The 22,379-nt window shown below is 46.4% G+C and overlaps 1 protein-coding gene across 1 annotated transcript in view; it reads left to right on the top strand.

The window, feature by feature from the left end:
- SLC7A10 (solute carrier family 7 member 10) overlaps window positions 1-22,379 on the top strand; it is a 40,453-nt gene extending 18,074 nt beyond the window's left edge. The window contains exons 2-11 of the mRNA XM_066327967.1: window positions 4,965-5,169; window positions 10,785-10,936; window positions 11,654-11,779; window positions 12,728-12,881; window positions 14,492-14,615; window positions 14,711-14,814; window positions 15,833-15,929; window positions 20,046-20,195; window positions 20,450-20,627; window positions 21,889-22,379. Of these exons, the coding sequence (XP_066184064.1) occupies window positions 4,965-5,169; window positions 10,785-10,936; window positions 11,654-11,779; window positions 12,728-12,881; window positions 14,492-14,615; window positions 14,711-14,814; window positions 15,833-15,929; window positions 20,046-20,195; window positions 20,450-20,627; window positions 21,889-22,013 (1,415 nt within the window). The 3' untranslated portion in view covers window positions 22,014-22,379. The remainder of the gene's footprint in view (window positions 1-4,964; window positions 5,170-10,784; window positions 10,937-11,653; window positions 11,780-12,727; window positions 12,882-14,491; window positions 14,616-14,710; window positions 14,815-15,832; window positions 15,930-20,045; window positions 20,196-20,449; window positions 20,628-21,888) is intronic.

Below are 22,379 nucleotides of genomic sequence, written 5' to 3'. Positions count from 1 at the left end.
CAGAATTTCCTTGTTGTTAATACTTCACTTTGTCAGGGAAAGAGCTGCTTAGACAAATTACTGATCCATTCAGAATTTCAGATGTACAACAAATCTTTAAAGAAATGTGCATGCAATAAAAAGGCACAAGTGATATTTTTCTTTGCTAACTCTACAGGAAATTGCTTGGTTTTATCCAAGCAGGACCAAATATGGTCTCTACATATAATAAGTTCATTCTTACAGAACTGATGGGTACTTTTAACAGGCTGCAAGATCCATTATTTTATAGTCTGTGTGGATTATGATAAATAAAAGACTTGGCATTCTCTTCACAGAAAACCAGGTTTGGGACCCTCTTCCACTAAGTCAGAGAAGGAGCATGGCTGATAGGAGAGGCTGGACCCACTTCACACACACTTTGCAACAGCTGTTTTGGGTTCACCTGACCCAGGACCCAGAAGATTTGGCCACTTGGGCTGAGCATGCAGCTCACGGAGAACAGGCTGGGCTCCTCCTTTGCAACTCTGTCTGAGCTGGAAACAGCCAGAACTTTGTTTAAAGAGAATACTTTCTGGGTGCAACTATCTTAAAGAGCAGGACAAGGACCAGACAAGCTTCTGGATGGTTCTTCCGTGCAAACATTCTGTTAATTTTACTACCAGCACTTCTGGATGTGTTACTTGACTGGAGAGATAAAAAGACACAGACATTTCTTTTTTTTTTTTTTTTTTTTTTTTTTTTAATTCCCCTCCCCTATTTCCTATTTTTCTAGGATGTGGAAACTGCTCTCAACATTGTTTAAAAAAAATAATAATCAGGACACTAGATAAGATCTCAGAAGTGATATAATATATTTCAGGATATTTTGCTTGCCTTCTGACTCATAGCGGTTAGTAACATAATTTTTAAACAAAAGCTGAGCTTGTCATGGTATTTTTATACCAACGCTTTCATATTATTGTAAAAAGGAGAAAAAAAGGCAACAAACACCAAGAAATAAGAGATGACAAAATATCATGCTGTGTTTGGAGAAGGGTGGATATTGCATTTTCTCACCCCTAATGCCCTGCAGACCAAGACCTCCTGGAAACTGCTTCTCATCAGGCAGTTTCTGACACTTTATTTTCTGGAGCACTTCAGGATCTCCACCACACCTATTTTTAAACATGTCCTGCACCAAGAGAAGTGAAGGTACTTCTTGGGCACAATCATGGCAGATTTTCACAAGAACACTTTGTCACCAGAAGGAGTGTGGCACTTGCACTCGGTCACATTTGGTCTCAGTTTTGGAGGCAGGCACACAGCTGAGCACGCCAAGGTCATGCCACCACAGCCAGTGCTCATGGATGGATGCCCCTTTTATAGGGGATTCAAAATTCCCACCTGAACACCTGATTGGTCAGGGTCTTTGCCCCGCCCAGCTCACTGGCCAATGAGATGTCTGCATTCAGGATTGACTGCGATTGGCTGGGCTCCCCGTTTGAGTTCTAATCCAGCCTATCATTGCTCACCCAGGGACTTGCGTACTTCTATTCTTTAATGAACTAGGCTAGCTTAATTGGGGCTGTGCTATGGCCAAATTTATCTGTCCAGCTGCAGAACCAGCTGTGGCTGTCACACCCCTCCTACTGCTGTGGCTTTTGCATGTGTTGAGAGTGCAAAGCAATAGGTAATGAATTTGGAAGGTAATTTTGCCTTAGTCTTTATTCATGTGTGAACGATATTACATTTTTTTAAATATTATTCGCTACTAAATTTACTAAAAAAATTAATGATATGTTTATGTGAAAGAACTATCCAGAAGGCTGTCTGGTCCTTGTCCTGCTCCTTCAGATAGCTGCATCCAGAAAGTATTGTCCTTAAACTTTGAGAAAGTTCTGGCTGTTTCCAGCTCAGACAGAGTTGCAGATGAGGAGGACCGCTTTGGCAGTCTTACCATAAAAGGAGACCATCATTCTAAGGCACGGACACCTCCTCCCTGCAGCCATTTGGATTGGAGAAAGGGCTCTGCTGCCAATGCCCCTCAGTGCCCATCACCCAGGTTGCCAGGGACGAGCCATGCCCCTTCCTGGAGGCAGAAACATGAAACACAGGGAGATTCAGAGCTTTGACAATGCCGAGTGCAAGCATTCAAAAAACACATCAGCGACTGCTTATTTAGACTGCACTCCGGCACTGCTGTGCCACATCACTGCCACTACCTTCTCCCTGCAGTTACACCTCACCAGGACTCAGCTCCCTTCCCTGGCTCCATCACAACGTGGCCAGATCACACTGTTCCCATGCTGCTGCTGATGCTTCTCTCTCCACTTCCCCGCCCTTCCCACTATCTTAGCTGGTGGATGGGGTCCGCCGCTTGGGACCCAGAGAGCCACAGCCACCCCAAAGGATGTCTCGCTAGAAACAGCTCCTTGGGGGGTCAGGGCGCTCCTCAGCTGGGTAGAGGGGCTTCTCAGCATCGGGCAGAGCAGTGATTTTTCAGCTCAGTGATTTCAGCTTTCAGTGATTTCAGCTCAGTGCTCTTAGCTCATGCCCTTGTGAGTTAGCCCCTCTTTTAGCCGGCCATGGTGAGAGAGAGAGAGGTCTCGTATGGAATTTCCGCAGGTGGTACTTTATTGTAATGGTACCAGCGAAAGGGATCCAGGGACGAGGAACCTCTGCTGACCAGAGGAAACCCAGGGTTTTTTATGGGACACCAGGGTGGGAGGAAAAGGGTACGGAACCAATCAATTGTAACAGATCTACATAAAATCCCAAGGGGGCTTGTGGGTCTCCAGCCAGGTCACCATAGCTAGGAGGTTTGCCTTTGTCTTAGGGGCTCTGGGTGAAGTTTCAAAATTCTTCCTTGACTCCTCAGCTTGGCTCCCTCCAGGGCAGAGCAGCCGGGGCTCCGCCCACCCCCACATCCCACCCCACCACAGGTCTGTCCATCACAGCTGCTGAGTGGGTACACAGAGCCTGGGGTGCCATCAGCTCACCCCTCAGCAGCACAAAGCCACAGAGAGCTCAGGGCAGCACCCTGCCAGCACACACAGCACAGCTCTGCAGAGACATGCTGAACACTGGATTTCTTGTCCATTACCCATTTGAGGGACGCCATGCTCTGTTTGGATCCTTTCTTCATGTACAGACAAAATGGAAAGGTGGCCCAAGGGATAGGGGTGGAAACCTGCTGAAGGATGAGCATTTGCATCTGCTCAGCAAACCTGAGCTGAAGTGAACAAGGGTAGTGAGCAGGAGGAGATGACATGAAAGGAGCCAGTGGACCCATTTAGGGGTTATTCTGTCTCTGGGCATTTGTTCAGTATTGGAGCAGCCAGAAAAGGATATGGTTCCATCCCAAAGAGGCAGTGGAAACCTACAGATCTATTTTGGTAAAAAACGCTATGTCTGAACTTTAGCATGCTCCCCAAAATACCCCCAGCTCCTCCCAAAAGTGCACAGTGTCCAGAGACATTGATCTGTGAAAAATGCAGATACATAGGTGTGTATGCTGGCAGGTAGCAGATCATTTTAAAGGGGCTTTTATAACTTAGGGCCTTTCTCCATATGCATGAGTACAACTCATGAGTTAAAACTGTGGTGCAGCCGTACCAAAGACTCATAAGGCTTTCCCTCCTGACCCTTCCCCATCCTTCTGGCCTCATTTGGATATTGTCTTATAGCATAATATCTTTTCTGTGCTGTGGTGCCCAAAACTGCCCCCAGCCCTCAAGGTGAGGCTGCCCCAGCCCAGAGCAGAGCAGAACAATCCCTCCCTGGCCTGGCAGTGCTGGGCTGGTGGCCCAGGACAGGGATGTCCCTCCTGGCTGCCAGGGCACTGCTGGCTCAGCTCCAAGTGGCCACTGAGCAGGAGCCCCAGGCCCTTCCTGCAGCTGCTCTCCACCTCCCATTGCCCAGTCCCTGCCACAGCCAGGGCTGCCCTGCCCCAGGTGCAGAGCCCAGCACTTGCCTGGGTTACACTTCACAGGGCTGGGGATTGTCCATCTCTCTCACTGCTCTGGGTCTCTCTGCAGGGCTTCTGCCCTCAAAGGAGCCAACAGCTCCTCCTAATTTAGTGTCAGCAGCAAACCTCCTTCGTGTTCCTTTGAGCCCTGGGTCCAAATCACTGATGAAGGTGTTGACAGCACAGGGCTGAGGATGGAGCCCTGCAGACCCCACTGGTGACAGGCCCCCAGTCTGATGTCACCCCAGTCACTGTCACCCTTTGTGCCTGACCTGAGCCAGCTGCTCACCCCTCATATGACACTCTCTGCCCCACATGAAAGAAGAGCACCAGGTGATATCCAGCACTCCTTTTCTATACCCAACACTGCTTCAGCTCACATTGTCCCAATTGTCTCATATTGTCCAATATTTTAGTCATGCCACATTATAACTTTAGATTTTATGGCTGATGACTAAGCAGCACAGGTATTGCAAGTACAAAATGTGTATGGGTTTTTAGTATTTCAGACTTCGAGATTACTTTTTCAAGCACAATCTTAAATCCATCCTTGGTGGCAAGCCCACCTTTTGGGCCCATCAGTACAGACATTGCTGCTCTTTTCTTTATTGACCTCCAAACTCCCTGGAAATGGGCCTTAACTCATTCAGATCCCTTTTAGGGGTGGATGAAAAATCTTCATCACAAAGTCCCTTCTAACTCCTTTCGGTAATACACTTGGCCATGGCAGGTGAGAGCAGACAGTTCTGCAAGCTGAGGAAGTTGGTGGCAGAAAACTTATGGATCCTCAGCTGAGATTTACCATGCTTCAGCAGAGCTGAGCACACACTTACTACCTTTGATTGCTGATAAATGGCAACATTTCACCCAGGGTGTGATCAGAAACTGCAGTCATGTAAAATCTGAACAGGGGGTGTGAGGATGGCTCTGGTTCTCGTTTGAGGGAGGGCTATGGGCTTCTTTACCGTCTTTTGAAAAAATCAAAGCAAACTATCTGCTTCCTTTCACCTGACTGCTAACATCTTGTCCTTGGCAGGCAATATCATCGGCTCTGGGATCTTTATTTCCCCGAAGGGAGTGCTGGAGCACGCCGGCTCCGTGGGGCTGGCCCTGCTGGTCTGGCTGCTGGGCGGCGGCGTGGCCGCGCTGGGCGCGCTGTGCTACGCCGAGCTGGGAGTCACCATCCCCAAGTCGGGAGGGGATTACTCCTATGTCACAGAGATTTTTGGTGGGTTGGCTGGGTAAGTACCCCATCTCTGTAAACTACTTTGAAAACACGTTCATGTCGTGTGTTTGGGGTGGGAAAGCCGTCTGACTTGGAAGGGACGATATTTGTCAATAAAAAAATGCTTTAGCCAAATCATTCTTTCTGTTCTCTGTAAGAAATAGCAAATTGGCCCTACACAGACCTCCCAGTGCTGTTTTCCAAGGGAAGGTGACAGATCCTTTCACTCCCCTCACTGCCTCAAAATCCGTGACAGAAAAGAGTGATGCTGTGTCCCAGTGATCTTCCGTGTGCAAGCCGTGAAGGATCAGGGCCTTGTATGGAAGAGCTTTGCCCATCAGGCTGGAGCCACTTACCATAAATAAAGCCAAGCTGCTTCCCTTACTGCAGCTGTACAGAATAGCCAAGTGTTGTGAGCACAGAGAAAGGGGAATGCTAACTGAGGGAAGGATTTCTCTGAAAATATTACTAATGGAGTAGTGTGGCTAAGTGAGGAAGGGACAAGTGACAGGAGGTTATCTTTTTTATTCGAGTGTACAGATTTTCATGTACACAATAAATTGAGCTGTCAGCTTGTACTCACAGACAACTTGAGAAGCAGCAGAATGTTCTGACCAGCTCTCTCAATGTGAGTAGAGAGGCCGTACCACACACTGGTGGTTAAGAAAAATAAGCACCAGGACAGAAAACTAGAGAAAGAGTAAAGGAAAAACCCACAGCTGGCATTACAGAACACATTGAGGTAACAACAACATTGGTTTGGTTAACCAAATCTCATCTCCACTGAGGTTTGCTCTCTCATGGGGTCAGGAGCTGCACAGCAGAGCTCCTGCTTCTCCAGGGCACTGCCCAGGCAGGCAGCAGCTCCCCTACTGCCTGCTCACAGGAGCAGTGTCTGCAAGCAGGGACAAGGGAACTGAGAGCAGAGAACCCCACACACCATCACAAGTCCCTGGAACATCACTGTGGAGGGGGCCAGAAACATGAGAGTTCCACAAAACCGAAAGATCTGTGCTTTCTAGGGGAGAAAATACTTAGAAATCAAGAACAACCAAACCTGGTTTAAATTGTTCCTCAGCTCCCTCTGCCACATTCAGAGAACTTACCTGGTGCCTGCAAACACCAAGCTATGCAGCTGCTGTAACAAACCACACACCAGTCCATTGATCACTACCCAGCACATACCTGGGGACAGTCTCACCTCCCAAGGCAGGGAATTCTGCTTGGGCAGCACTTGCTTGGTGTCCAGGCTTGCAATGCACAATAGTATCAAAAAAGCACAACCTGTCACCTGAAGGGAAGCAGTGCTCCCATTCTTCCTGTGCAGAGATGTAACGAAGAGTTAAAGAAATAATAATAAAGAAATGACCCCACTATTATGACAAAGGGTTGCCTTAGGCAAAGGCCATCAGGTAGGTTTTGATGTGAAAATGAGGGCTTTGGCCATATTTTCCAGCAAAGCCAAGCTGGAATTGTGCCCTGCTGCACTTTGCTGAGGCACCACCCAAAGGCTGCAGCTTTGGGGAGCTCTGACAAGCACCTTCAGCTTCCCACTTTGGGCAGTGCCCATTCACCACTTGCAGCTGCACAGGTTGTCTGAGCTTAAAGGGGGCTGCACTGTGCCTCCCTTGAGACAAAACCACTGCTTCTCTCTTTTGATTTAATCCTTCTACTGCCAAGTACATCAAACTCAGCACACAAAGTTTTAGTGCATCTGACTTGCCCAGTGACCAACTGGATGCTTTGGTCTGTTCATAAAAAGGTGTTTGTTGTAAGAGCACGTGCTGTACCCACCCAGAGCACAACAACTCCACTTCTGTTGTATCGTCCCTGTCTCCCAAAATCCCCCCATTTATTATGTTGTCCTGCATAGATATAGGGCACAAAGAAATTGTAACATCCATTGGAGCACCTCAGCTTCTGTGTCTGGCAGTATTGATAGCTGGATGCATAACTTTTTGTTTAAAAAGCCACATTGCTAGGTGTGATGTAAGCAGATGAATGGAATAACAGAGTCAGGACAGGGCCATCCCCTGAGCTGGCAGGAGCTGTGGCAGCACAGCAGCAGCCCTGCTCTGAGTGCAGGTCAAGAACAGCATGAAACTCTGCTGAGGAGTGATGGTGATGGCAAACCTTGTCTGGAGACAGCCCTGAGCAGAGACACTCCCCAGCTCCTCTGGCCAGGGGAGAAGGAAGAGGTGAGCAAGGGTTCCAGTATTACTGGGCTCTGTGCGGGACAGAGAAAGACTTCTGCTTTGGTGTCTATTTAAAAATCATTTTGGTTTTCAGTAGCATTTGTGTGTGAGCACACGAACTGCAGGGAATGTGGCACAGCCTGTGCTGCAAGAGCCATCTGAGCACAGCTCTCCTGAACTGCACACGGGCTTCAGGTCTGTTCCAGTCATAACAGAACAGTACCCCAAATGATAAATAAAAGGCTCAACAGGTATCCTTGCAGAAGACAATAAATAAATTCAGCTTCATGAAAACCCCTCCAGTGTGTTTCTGATCAATGCAACTTTTCCTGAATGCTCAGCAATAAAGCTGCAGCTAACACAGCTGCTTCGCTGGCAGAGGCTGTGACTGGACATATGTCCATATCAAAATCAGTCAGCAGAAAGTTTTCAGCCAAAGCTTTGGTAAGTGTCACTCTAAACTGCAAGTACAACATGCTTCAAAGGTACTTCTATGTTACTTTTTTGTTATTGCAAAATTTTCACTTTTCCAAAGGAAGTAAGTTTTAATTAATTAATAATATTCAAACTGCTTCAACTTAAACCTGTTCAGTTTTTCCTGAACTGTACTGAGGTGAGTTGTACTATAGTACCTGTTTCAAACTCTTTTCTTTTGCTAATGATGCACAGGTAGGTTACACTGCAATTTTATATTTTCACAGGCTGCTCTGAATCTTTAACATACTTAATGTGAGATCCTCATGGGAGTATAGGCACATCCCAAAGTTGAGAACCAATTTCACCAAGTCCACTAGACTATTTAGGACCCAGATGAAACCATGTTGTTTATTTCTTTCCACAGGTGAAAAAAATTAGTATGCAGAGGTATCTGCAAAAAAATTAGTTTTTGTAAAGAGGTGACTGGCATTTCATGTGAATGCCACACCTTCCCAAGAGCAGCACATGGCACCACTCACTCCTCTTTCTGAGATGGGGATGGGCTCTAAGGAGACATGATCTCCTTCAAACACACACTAATGGGAGTGTGTGCCATTGGATCAGGCTCAACAAGCAAACACAGCTGAGGCCATCCAGCCAGTAGCTAGAATACAGGCAGAGAGGTTATTTTACCAGCTCTTTCACCACCAGCACATGCAGGAGCTCTGATTTCTCATGCAAACTCCAGTGTTCAGGGAAAAAAAAAAAAAAAAAATCAACCAAACCCAACTGAAACCAACCAGCTACATCTTCCTTTTTCTTTACATTCAGCTGTCTCAAGCCTATTATAAAGATTTGATCACTTCTCACTCAGCAACAAGAGATTTAACTTTTCTTATTTTTGTAATCACAGCTACTGAGTAACTGTGCAAGGCTGTGGGGTGGAGTTCCATCTCCAGTGCCATAGCTCAGCCCTCAGGGCAATAATTCTGCCACTTTCCATCTGCAGAACAAAGTAATAGCAGGTATGCCATGCTGTGTCACCACCCTGCCTCAAGCTGTCATCTCTCCATTTTCCCCAGGACAGCCATTCCCAGCCAGCTCCAGGTCCTCACCCTGCCCTGGCAGCTGCTGGCACTGTGACAACATGGCATGTGCCAGCACTGCCCACCACAGCTGGTGGTTTAGGGATGTGAATGTGATCTGAGTGACCAGCATGGAGATCTTTTTCTCAGAAATAGGTTTTGATGTAAACTTACCTGTAGAAACATGGTAAAAGTGGGCCTACACCTTAGGCAGGCTTCCTTCTTGTTTTACTGCTATCTCTCTTTTGAGCTTCACACACTTCTGCTAAAAATTATGCATTTGCTTTGATTTGTGTTATCAATCCTGCATTTCAATTCCATGACTGTCATAAACAATCCATTCCCCCTAAACCATATTCTACCCAATAGCTGCTATACCACACTCCACATTACAGCATAGAAACAAGGGTTTCTATGCTGAAATAGTGTTTTCAGAGTCATTCTCCCCACGGAATGTTTTACACCATTCTCAGTGTGTGTAATTTGTGTGAGTGAAGATACACATGACAGAAAGGCTGGCAGCGTCTGCAATGCCCTGCCAGTGACAGCCACACCAAACAGCCTGAGCTCAGGCAGCACCATCAGAATCCTCATCACATTCAGCAGATTGTTATGGTAGTCTTTAGGTCCCATTTATTCTTCAGTGTGGGCCAGCTGAGTTCAGTCAGCAAGCAGGACCTGCAGAGCTGTCCCCAGCTGGGTACACCATCAACACCACCAGATAGCACAAAGCAATCACTGGGGAAAACTGCTCTCAACCACAATGAAAAATACTAGAAATTGGGAGGGGAGAAAAAAAAAAAAAAAAAAACCAAACTGATTCACACAGCAAAATCAAGAGAAAGAAAAAAAGACCTGCTGAGTTTATTGTAAAAATCTACAGTGCCAGCTGGGAAGGCACCCAGCTCTTCACTGGTCTGGTTTACCAAATTAACTGTGGCAGCTCATAATTGCCCCATACAGCTCAGAAACAAGAAGGCAAAGTGAAGGATGGGACTGAGAGACATTTAGCACCTCAGCTGAGGAGCACCCAGCAGCAGTGCTCCCTGCAGGGTCATGACACAGCTCACTCAGCCGTGCCACGTTTACAGGGCTGGAGGCAGGGAACTGGGTGGGTGCATCCCTTAAAGAGCAAGCCATGTCATATAAAAATTATCCAGTCTTATTTGGAAATATAATTTCAAATCCTCATTTGTGTCACGCATCCCTGCACATTACATTTGTGCATGTGTGTGAATGAATAACTGTGTATCTGTATGTGCCTATACGTGGCAAGAAAAACCTCACTTTCTTGCAGTGATTATTTCTCACTATAGAAATAATGATACTTCAAATATTTTTAAAGACTAACCTGATGCACTGCTGCCTTTTTTACTTTTATTTTTTTCTTTTGCACAGGCGGAAAAAACAAAATATCTAACACTTTATACTTGCATAATACCTTGTTGGGTGCAATCACCTTAAGCTGGAGGCAGACATCACAAAATACTGCAGCATGACCTGCCCTGCCTGGGTCAGAGAGCCAACCCAGTGGTGACAAGGAGCCCCAGTGACCAGCAGGGAGCTGCTGTCTGAGGGTTCTGCCCAAACCCTTCAGAGGAGCCTTCAGAGTAGGGACTACTGTGTGCTGTGGTGACGTGGCAGTCCAGGAGCAGCAGAACTCCTTTCATCTAGACACAGTTAAATCCAAACATGCCCACTGGTCATAATCCTCACCCTTCCACACATTGCTAAACCATGCTTTGCTTTCCAGTGTTTCATTTAAGATACAGATTGTGCTGAGAACATGGGGAAAGGGATGAGGAGAGTCACAAGTGAGTGACCAGGAGGAAGGTGCTCAGCCCTGATGTGCTGCGCACAGTTGAGCTGCTGCGTGTTATCTCCTCCAGCACAGCACCAGCACTGCTTTCTTGTGCTTTTCCTTGTCTTTCCAGGTTTCTGCTGCTGTGGAGTGCAGTGCTTATCATGTACCCAACTAGTCTGGCTGTCATTGCACTGACCTTCTCAAACTATGTCCTGCAGCCCGTCTTCCCCAACTGTATTCCCCCCTATAATGCCTCTAGGATCCTCTCCATGGTGTGTTTACGTGAGTATTTGCTCCTTGCACACACACATATCCTGCCCTGGTGTTACAGGAGACCACCTGGGGGGCCATTCCAGCCAGGCTGGGGTCAGGGCCACAACTCCAAAGGCCAGTGGGGAGGTCCCAGGAGAGGCACTGTGACGGGTGTGGGATATTCTTTTCCACTTGCCTGCAGCAGGTACAGTGGCCTGGAGGGAGGCACAAAGGCACCCCAGTGCCTGTGGGTCCAGGGAAAGTGGTGGCAGGTGAGCACATGGGATGGGACGGGGCTGTGCTCCCTGTGGAACCACGGGCACCTGGCACAGGTGACCCACCACCCTTTGAGCCCTTCCTAGGCTTCTCTCACATTCACAAACGTGAGTGTGCAGAAGGCAGCGTGCAGCCAGCTCTGCCTTAGTTACTTCTGGAGCTGGCGGGAGCAAACCTGAGCTCCAGGGCTGAAGACCTTCACTGTTTCTGTGAGGAGGCAATGATCCTTGCACACTGAGCACTGCTCAGGCAGTTTCTGGGGCTGGGGAGAGCCCCAGCTGGCAGCACCCGAGGGGCTGGTGGTGCCAGGGTCACCCCTGCAGCTGGGACAGGCAATGCTCCTCTGCACTCCCATTACTGGCCGTGCCAGAGCTCCCTGCAGGAACACGCGTGTGTTTTTCAGTATTTTGACTGTTATGTTCTTAAATAAACATCATTTCATGTCACTGAATTCAGTCTTTTGCTCTCCAGTCCTCCTGACCTGGGTGAACAGCTCCAGTGTGCGATGGGCAACGCGCATTCAGGATATATTTACAGCAGGAAAACTCTTAGCCCTGACCCTTATCATTATTGTGGGCTTCATACAGATCTTTAAAGGTACTCTGTGAGACAGCTCTAACATTGGTATGGTACTGTTGATAGACTTGATTTTTCCCACTTACTGCAATGTTCCCTCCCTAAAACTGACCTGAAGGTGTGCTGGGTTTTGCCAAGCTGTGGAATTGCATACTGACACAGCTGAGGGAAGTAGGACACAAGGGAGAAATCAGCTGTATCCCCTTAAAAAAGTCCCTTTCCAGCTCACCTTGTAAGATTTGATAGAATAAAGGAGAGCAGCTCACAGTGTTTTGGAATAGTTACTTAAAACTTTTTATCTGTTGTGCATTCCTTGAATTTGAAGTGCTCTGGATGTAAAATGAATAAGCAGTGCTTTGCCTAGGGCAGGAAGATAGCTGCTCCATCTCAGGCACTAGTCCAATTACCTACCAAAAAATCACTTATAAAATTAAACATAGGTGAAAAATGTCTCACTGATTCACCAGTTACTGGAAAGCCAAAAGCACAAAAGACTTGTAATATTTTTATCATGTATATGATGAGTCATAAAAAGGACCAAGAAATATGACATTTACAGAGAGCAGAAAACTTGTTTTCTCAGTGGTACTAGTCCTACAGTCTTGACAAATCTTTCAGGCCCATAGACATCTAATTTTCAAGGATTTCTACTAAACAACACCGAACTCTTATGAAAGAAAGTTGCATTAGGGGCAGGTAGGACTTGACACTGCCATGGACCCACCCTCAGACAGTGCAGGCTGACAAAGGGTCTCCTGAGTTGCTGCAGCACAGATGGATGGCATGAGCATGAGCTGCCTCACCAGGACACTGTGCTGCAGACAGCACTGCAAGTGCTCTGTCAGCCCATGGTGACATGAAGAGCATGAAGTCTCAGTTCCAATAAAGACTAAAAAGTGAAAGCTTTCCTATTTCTAAGTGTGTGAGGTAGGTAGGCATGGCCTAACATCTGGCTTACACTCTGTGCAGGAAACTACAAAGAGTTGACACCGAGCAGCGCATTCAAATTTTGGATGACTCCATCCGTGGGCCATTTAGCACTGGCTTTTCTCCAGGGCTCCTTTGCATTCAGTGGCTGGAACTTCTTGAACTATGTAACAGAAGAGCTGGTTGATCCCCGTAGGCAAGTATCCATTTCCATGACACTCTTCTCCAAGTGCTGGGACACTGGAGCTATCTGGGAGTATTGCTCCTTTCATAAGATGCTGCAATGTCTTTCCATGTCTGTGGAACTGGTCTTTCTAAAGCAGAGTTTTGTTTAGAACAGATAGCAGGCAAGTTACAGAAACACTGAAATTAAAACAATATTCCACAAGGTATAAAGTGAATCAAAGCAGCCTACAGACAAGGCAGTAATCTCAATGTCACTATTCAATCATATTCGATCTTCCACAGCAGAAAATTAACCATAGATGAGATACCGTAACAAGTATCTTCAGGGAGAATCTTTGTTGTAAAAAAGTTGAATTATCCTGGGATAAAGGATAAAATCCTCCTGGTTTGCTTTTCACCCAAAGGTGTCCCACAGAGAGCTGGAAGAGGAGATCAGTTGTGCAGTGACAGTGGCACACTGCAACTTCTGCTGGGTCACTGCTCACCCTGGGTATGGGAAGGGCTTGGAAAGGATTTATCACAGGCAGGCTGAGAAGACTGGAGGGAAAGGGAAATTTAGTTTAGCAAAGCTCAAACGTTTCAACATTTCTGAGTTAATAAAGTGGAATGACAAGTGTCAAGAGCAGCTCTTGGAGCATTAGTTACTCCTCAGCATCCAATGCACACAGGAATTAAACAAGAAGAAATGTAAGCTCTTACAGCTTGGATGAGAATGACTTAAAGCTACAGCCTAATGAGCATCTCTGCACCCCAGTGAGTGGCAAAGTGTAAGTCCAGAGATCTCAGCAGGAATAAAGGAACTGTGGTAATGTGTTTCCTTAATAAACAACAACATTTTAATAGACCACCATGATTTCAAAGATGAATAATAAAAAAAGTTATTACTTAAATAAGGTAAATACGGCCTTAATTGAGAAATAAAGAGAGAATGGAGGAAATGGCCTCTTTTTATTATTATTATTGTTGCAGCCTTAGTGGAGAAATTAAAGTACTAAAAAAATTGGATAACCAAAAACACTTCCCACTTTTACTAAATCTATTCAAATTCACAAGGTTAAACATGCTTTCTAAAATCCTTTTTCCCAAATCTGACACACAGAGAAAAATGCATTATGCTAGATACACAACAGTTCAGGTGTGCACCTCTAAGAAGGTCTCTGGATTGGAGACCCAGTACAAATGTATTACTGCAAGTTGCCATCGTGTGACCAGAGCAGGGTTATGGTCCACCATGGGCCAGGGCAGCAGCTGAACTGCTGATCCTTTTCAGAGCAGGCAGAGGAAAAGCAAAGCAAGACGTGTTATTCCACCACTGAGCCTGTACCCAGGGCTCTTGGGAAACAGACATTCCAGTTTTCAGTGACAGTGTATCCCAATCCCAGCCAAGAGCCCAAAGGCAGCTGGTGGTATCCTGTCTCAGGGAGCTCCCTGCAGACACAGGATTTCACAGCACTTTCAGCCTTCTCTAACCTGCAGTGGGTCAGAGAGCTGATGGAGCTGCCCCCCAGAGAAGCCAGTGAACCTCCCCAGCTGAGTGACCACCCAGGGCCATACACAGTTGCTGTGCTCTTGCTGTGCATGACTGTAATTTCTTATCTACCCTCCTAATTCTTTTACTAGGAACCTACCTCGTGCCATATTCATATCCATCCCATTGGTGACATTTGTGTACACGTTCACCAACATTGCATATTTCACTGCCATGTCACCCCAAGAGCTCTTGTCCTCCAACGCTGTGGCGGTAGTAAGTAAACCATTCCCTGCATGTATAAAATACACTTTGATTTTGGTACTGTGCTTTGCAGTGTGTTTCAGTTTCTCTGCCTTCTGTTGCTTTAGACATTTGGTGAAAAGTTACTGGGCTATTTTTCCTGGGTTATGCCAGTCTCAGTGGCCCTATCTACATTTGGAGGAATAAATGGATACCTTTTTACCTCATCAAGGTTAGATGGAGTACAATTTTATGAACATTATCTAATTTGGGGAGGGGCTGTTTTAATTGCCTTTGCTAGAGAAATGCTAGCTAGACATTTTGGATGTTGTAGAGCATGAGTTTGTTGTTGGGTGTGTTGGATACAATCAGTTATAAATTATTCTGCTTCAAATCAGTGAATATAATATTGAATCATGAAATTTCTTGCAAATTAATCCTCATGAGTTATTGAAAGTGTTTACAGATGTGGAATAATTCACAGTAAGAGCCAAACACAGCTTTAGCATGGAACCAAAGTAATTTTTTATCAATAAAGTTCCAGTAGCTCACAGACAAACTGTGCTTTGCTCTAAGAGGAGTTTTAGGGCCTGGTGCTGTACTCGGTTCTGAGCATTTTCATGCCCATGCTGGAAAATCACCTTTCAAGCAAGATGCTTTGCATGCACACTGCTGATAGTTGGGCCAGAATCTGTAAAGTCTGTAAGACTGTAATCAATAAAATCTGTTTATAATAACTGATCTGTCTGAATTTAATCTAGAAGTTATAAAGATTTGGAGGAAACAGCTGAAGTACCTTGGGAAAGTTATTTATCCCAGCCCTTTCATGGGTATGATGAAATGCAACAAATCAGAGTGCATATCTAACAGGCTATACACTTGGAAGTGAAATGCTAAGGCATGTTAAACCTTATCCAAACCCCCTTTTGACACTGTAAATACCCACACAACCTTCAGAGTATTCATCCCTCACTGCTGGCCAGCAGATAGTCCTTGGAGGTATTTGGGCATCTCAGAGCAGGTCTTTTCCCAGGTGACATTAGCTGTTAAAGGCCGTGTATACTGGAGGATTTTGTTTGAATACCTTTCCCCTGGGGTCACAGTCTCTAGTTGTCTCTGCAGTTGCAGCCACAGCTCCCTTCCATGAGAAGACCAAAGAGGTGGTTGAGATAAGAGGTGTTACATGACTAGGGACAGTGGATTCACACTTGCACAGACAGTAGATTCATCATGACTCTTCTCCTTTCCAGGTTGTGTTTCTCTGGTGCTCGAGAAGGCCACTTGCCAAGTTTGCTGGCCATGATCCACGTCAAGCACTGCACGCCCATCCCTGCCCTCCTCATCTGTGTAAGTCACTGTCCCTGCTCTGTCACCTGCTTTTAGAAACACTGAACCACTCTAGAGACTGGCTGGAAAAGCCCTTGAGAGGTGGTTTTTACCCTAGAAGAGGAGCAGGGGGTCACCCTGGACTGCAGCTGGTAGGCTCCAGCTGAGCAGCTCCAACTGCCCCAGAGAGAAGCAGCCTTCAGCCTCAGCAATAATTCCTCCTCCTCCCCCAATCCCCTTGACACCTGAAGGGTTTCCCTCATAACCTGAGCAGTGTAAGCTCATTAACTCTTCCTGCAGCAAGGGACAGGGACTGGCTTCAGAAACAGATTCTTCATTTAAGGAAAGACAAGTTTTGCCTGCTTCCCACAAGGGTGTGGAAATCCCCATGGTCACTGATAATCCCACACAGGCAAGTCTGCCTTAGCTCCTGCCACCAAAGCCAGAGACGTGGTGGGTCCCAGGGAAAGGACAAAGGGCCCCTAAAATTACTCTGAACAACGACGACATCTCGTGAGGGGTAGTCAGGCAGTTCTCTGAGGACCACAGGTATTTCTTTCCACAGGCCAAAAAATTAGGTAGGGACAATGACTACAGTGGCTCTGAGTGATGCATCTGCTGAATGGTACCTCAGGGGTGACCTGCAAAGATCAGGCAGCCACGGGCCAGCTGGGAGGAGTGCTGGGGGCTGACCCAGGGGGTGCTCCCATGGGGAAAAGAGTGCCCTCCCTTTTTAGACAGTATAAATTTCCACAATACTAATGACTTAGGGAAGTTATTATTTGAAACAAAGAGCTTCATATGCTTTTACCAATATTGAAACTAGAATGTGTGATGGGTTTTACAGTGGCATAGAAGGAAAATTATTCGTACTGCTGCTGTCCATGGCCACAGGGCCCAAGCAAAGGAATTCCCCAAAGGGCATTTGCTCAAAATCTTGGCTGCATCAATGGCTGCCAACTGCAGATTTGCCACTGATGTCACAACCACGAGGGTTGGACCCCAGATGCATTAGAAAGATGCATGTTTACATGTCTCCCAGCTCTAACAGCAATTCTGGCACAAAACACCCATACAAAATTTCACCAATAAGCCTCCTGCTCATTCCACTTTTATGACAGAATACGCATCTTGCTGAGGTTTTACAGCATTTCTGGGATTTAGTGCCCCATCACAAACATCTTGTGTACTGCCCAGTGAAGGTTTGGGGTAAAGTGCCATGGGCAGCCATCAAGGGATCCTGTTTGTCCTTTAAAATACCTCAGCTGAAACACCACACTGAGTCTCAGAGGCTGTTCCTCTGTGGAACAGCCCAAACAGGGGCAAGCTGCCCGTGGAGCTGACTGATCCCTGCCACACCACCCTCCCTGAATCACAGTGCAAATCACAGAATGAGCCTGACATACTAATTCATCATTCGAAGGTCTCTTAATGCAGCTCAGTGTACATCAAATGCTTCTAGGAAATATTTATTCCATTAACAAATAGGAGGATAATAATAGTATAGGGTAGGCTGCTACAACAGCAAACGGGGCCACACTTTAGGCAAACCTAATTAATACATCAGGTTCCTTTTCTCCTCCATTTAATCACACTCAGCTCTCTGCATGGAGAGAAGTTTGTACATGAAGAATGGCTATTTCAGTACTACCAGTGAGACCTTTATTTTTACTCCTTTACTATTTTACTACCAAAAAACAAGGGGCCAAGCTAAATGTAAAATGTAGACTGCAGGTTTTTTGCCAGATGGTGGGGAGCAGCTGGCCTCCCCACCAGCCATGTGGCCTCCAGGCCATCTGGAGGGCAGCACCCCTCTTCACCTCGAGCCACCGGGGGTGACACCCACACTGGGAGTACATCTGACACATCAGTGTCACCCACACACGGAATCCTGCCACTCCAAGTGACGCCTTGGGAAGGCTGACCTGGAACAGAGACTGGACAGAGACAGAGAATAAAATAGGTATTTACTAAAAGCCTTTAAGGATACACCTCGGGCAGGACAAGAGCCTGGCCAGGGCTACACCCAAGGTGGACCCAAAATGATCACAAAATGGACCACTGGTCACGGGGTCCCACACTTTTATAAGTTTTGGTCCATTTGCATACTGGGGTTTAATTGTCCCATCACAGCTTCAGGTTGTGAGGTCCCATCCCTCTTGTTTTCTCTCTTCAGCCCACCATTGTTTATGCTTCTGGGCTTAAAAGTTCTATTTCTTGTCTTTGGTCTTCAGCAGGAAAAGGATTTTTATCTCCCTGCTCTGTGCAGAGCTGAATGACACTGACTGTGAGCTCAGAGCTGCACCCCTGGGCAGCACAGAATCTGAAAAACATGAAAACTAGAATTTAAGGCACCATTTCCCTTTTTTAGAGTTTTGACAAGGCCTTTTCCTTGTCGAGTCTCTATTCTAAATATCTACTAATAAGTATTCAATAACAGATAAGTATCTAACAATAATAAACATCTAACAACAGACAAATATCTAATAGCAAATAAATATCTAACACTAGATAAATATCTAGTCACTGCAAAACCCTCAGTGGCAGTAGAGATTTGTACACACATATGGCACAGTGGACACTTCAGGGGAGGGAAGAGACCATGTATATGACAGTGATACAAGGTGGTGTCCAAATTTAAATCCATTTTGTGCTGAGACAGGTCAAGGTGTTGAAATCCCCCTGCCAAGCCTGCAAGGCTTTGAATGGAGGGACCAACAGGGTGTTTGGTTGTTCTGGTGCTTAATTCCTGGTGCTAGAGGTGCAGAAACCTTCCCTCCTGAGAGGAATTTGCTATCGAAACATCAAATTAAGAAAAAAGGGATATAAGCACAAAGAGAGCCTGGATCAACACAACCCAAAATCTTGAGCACTCTCTGGAAGGATTTGGATATTTAGCTTCCCTCAGGCTCTGGGCTCCAGCAGCCAGTGCTCACTGACAGGTATTTTGTGCAGGTGAGTGCTCAGCCACTGTGATATCAGAGTGGGGTGGGGGGCTCAAGGAGCAGTGCCCCAGCCCCCAAATCAGCTCTCCTGCCTCTACAGTATTGATGCCTTTTTGCTGGTGCTAAAATCACAAGCTAGACACAGTCAGATGATAAAAAGGGGGTATCTTTGTAAGGATCCTTAGGTGCACAGCTCACTAGGTGGAAAGTGATGAAGATGCACACATAACATAAAGTACACACAATTTTTTATATGTTCAGCAAATTAGCATAACTGACAAGAATCCCCAGTTAGAGGCATAAATGATGAGGGAACTCCCCCTCAGCTCAACCCTTTCTGAATCCCTCCCCCCTCCTCACTTAGATGGGAACTAATTTTTGTTAATTAAAATGTGTCTCAGAGAGCTAGTTTCAACCTTGGCTTCCCAGATAATCTAAATTTGGATGCCCACCTTGGAGCCACTGGGCAATTTATTTTGTCTTTCTTTCTAATAGCATAGGTAAAAAGCTAGCTACAAATACTGTGACAGGCTACAGCACCACAAATGTATGTGTACCAAATATAGAGAGTATACATAAGCAAAAAAGGTGAAAATCAACTCAGTATCAGTATAAAGCAGACAGAGTTCAAAAAAGCAAGCAAAAGCATGGAAATTTTCACCATCCATCTGCCACTCTCCAAACATTAGTATTGCTCATAAGACTGATGATGCTGATCAGCTGTGACATGAGCCAGCAGGAGAAAGGGCAAACCTCTAATTCTTTATAATATACAGAGCACCTGCAACAGCATAGTGCCTGAAAAACAACAGGTTAAGTCTTGGAAACCCATTCACCTGGAGTCCTCACCACAAGGTTCAATAGCTTTTAAAACCCTTAACAGACAAAGGTGGAAAGGAGGCTTTGCCAGCCTTCCCAGCCCTAGCCATGGGAAGCAGAGACACCTATGCCAGCACCCCAGGGGATTTATAAACAGATCCTCTAGTCTCTGGCTTCAGCATGCCCAAAATCACCCATTTAGCCCCAGCCCTGCTGGCACAGCTCAGGGATAAAGAACAGAGCCACAGGAGGCAGCACAAGCCCAGCAGGTGCCATAAACAAAAGGATTAATAATGCCTTAGTGGGATTTTTGCCTGGTTTTGTTGTTTCTAAGCTACCTTTCCTAGTAATGGCTGTGCTCCTCTCTTTGCAGTGTTTGGCCACACTTATCATCATGCTTGTTGGAGACACATACACGCTCATCAACTACGTGTCATTTATTAACTACCTCTGCTATGGAGTGACCATCATGGGCCTGATTGTTCTACGCTGGAAGAAACCCAAAATCTTCAGACCTATCAAGGTGACACTGTTAAAGCGAAATTTCTTGGTCGCAATAGTGATGCCAAGGGTGGGATGGGAGCACCTGCCAAACCACGTCTCAAAGTGCCATTAGTGTAAAAGGAGGATGCACAGGTGGATCTCTTGTGAACTTATTGGGATGGGCAGAGGGAAGGGGGACACAACCCAGGGGGGCTGAAGCTGCAGCCCAGCACAACCAGTCAGCCACTGCTGCTGCTCTGCACAGTCGTGCTCTGCTCTGCTCTCTCCTGCTAGGTGAACCTCCTCATCCCCATCACTTATCTGGCATTCTGGGCATTTCTGCTGATCTTCAGCTTGTACTCGGAGCCAATTGTCTGTGGCGTTGGACTAATTATCATTTTAACTGGAGTGCCAGTGTTTTTCCTCGGAGTCTACTGGAGAAATAAACCAAAGTGTGTAAATAGGCTAATAGGTAAGCCAGCACTATGTGCCTCCCTGTCCTCCCTACTTAAACTCTGACACACTGGCACCAAAAACAGCCAGGAAAGTGCCTGTATGAGGCTGGCCACCACTCTCAGCCATGGGCAGCCCCTGGGCACAAGGTGGCCTGGCAGTGCTTTTCTTTGGGGAGATGTTCTGCTCACTCCTGGGTACACTTGCCTCCTCTCATGCCTTTGTGCCCATCCATTTGGTTTGCTCCCAGCAGCCTGTCCTGTGGCAAACACACCAGGGTGTCACTTACACAGATTAAATGAGCAATCACAACAGGACTGAGGAGTTTGTCTGAGCTTTGCCCACTTCCACTGCCCCACCAGCACGGTGCACCAAGCCCTGTGACATGATGAACTAACTCATACTCAGAAGTGGCTGTTAAGGACATGAAAGAACGAGGCAGGCAGCAGGCGGTCACACAAGAAAGCTCTATTTTAATTTTTCTGACTCCATATATATACATTTTATCAGAAGGCCAAGAGACTGGCTACACAGGTTGCCACCTCTTCCACCTCATAGGTGAACATCACCATAAATTACAAGACTCCTCCCAGAGGAGAAATATGTAAACAAAATAGATAATTCTAAATATTAACATGAAGCTGTGTGAGAATCTCCACCACCACACTGCAAACACTCACAAGGCAAGAAAACTTAGGGTGACACTCAAAAGTTTCTTATTAAAACTTACATTATCCCTCATAAAAAATTAAAACTGCAAACGGTCTTAGATGTTTTGGTTGTATTTGATTTTTAATCACTTTGCTCCAAGGTGAGGACTTTCACACAAGCACACTGCAGCCCTCTGCTCTCACTGGAGGGTTTCCCTCAGCTGCAGTTGGCTCTGCTGCCAGCAGCTCCCCAAAGCCAGTGGTCATGGAGCCAGGCTGACACAGTGCCAGGAGGGCAGCCATCCCATCCCATCCCATCCCATCCCATCCCATCCCATCCCCATCCCCATCCCCATCCCCATCAGCCTGCCACAGGCAGCAGTGGCAGCTCTCTGAGGGGCTGGGGAAAGGTATCCCTAAATCTGTCCCATCTTAATTTTCCCCTGCTCCACCAAGCCTCTGATCACTGAGCTGGAGTGGGAAGGGTTGCAGGGGGCAGGCAGTGGGGCAGCAGGGCTGTGCAGCCTCCTGCCCCTGTGGCATTCATTGCTCCAGCACCACATATTTGTCTAGAAGAGCTCCAGCATCCCAGTTAATCACACATTAACCTCTGCCATTTGCTCCTTGCAGAGTCCATGACGTGCTGGGGGCAGAAGCTGTGTTTTGTGGTGTACCCTCAGTGTGGAAGTGTTGAGGAGGAGGCCTCCTCAGCCCACTCCTGGCAGCTGGTGAACGAGACAGCAGTGAGGAAATAACAGCGTGGCCTTTGGGGCTGAAGTGGCTTCTTGTTTACATGCTGATTTTTGAAAAAAAGTTTTTCTGGAAAACAAAAAAAATTGTTTTAGAGCACCAATAGTGAAGCCCATTAAATGAGCTACATCCTTTACGGCCTCTGTAGCTTTTAGTTATTCCCTAAGAAGAAAAAAAAAAAAAAAGAAAAAAAAGAAATAAAATGTAAAATAAGGTGCTGGTTGGTTGGGGTTTTTTCTGGCAGTGTTCCTGCTCAGCAGGGGAAAGCAGCACAGACACAGCTCTGGAATACTGATTTCAGTCACCATGAGGGTCCACCAGAGACATACAAATTGAAGCATTTCCAAACTAGGGCAGTTCCCAACACAAAA

The sequence above is a fragment of the Sylvia atricapilla genome, chromosome 12, assembly GCF_009819655.1.
Source record: "Sylvia atricapilla isolate bSylAtr1 chromosome 12, bSylAtr1.pri, whole genome shotgun sequence".
Taxonomy (NCBI): domain Eukaryota; kingdom Metazoa; phylum Chordata; class Aves; order Passeriformes; family Sylviidae; genus Sylvia; species Sylvia atricapilla.
Note: the sequence above shows the minus strand (reverse complement) of the source record. Positions and strands in the feature narration are given on the sequence as shown.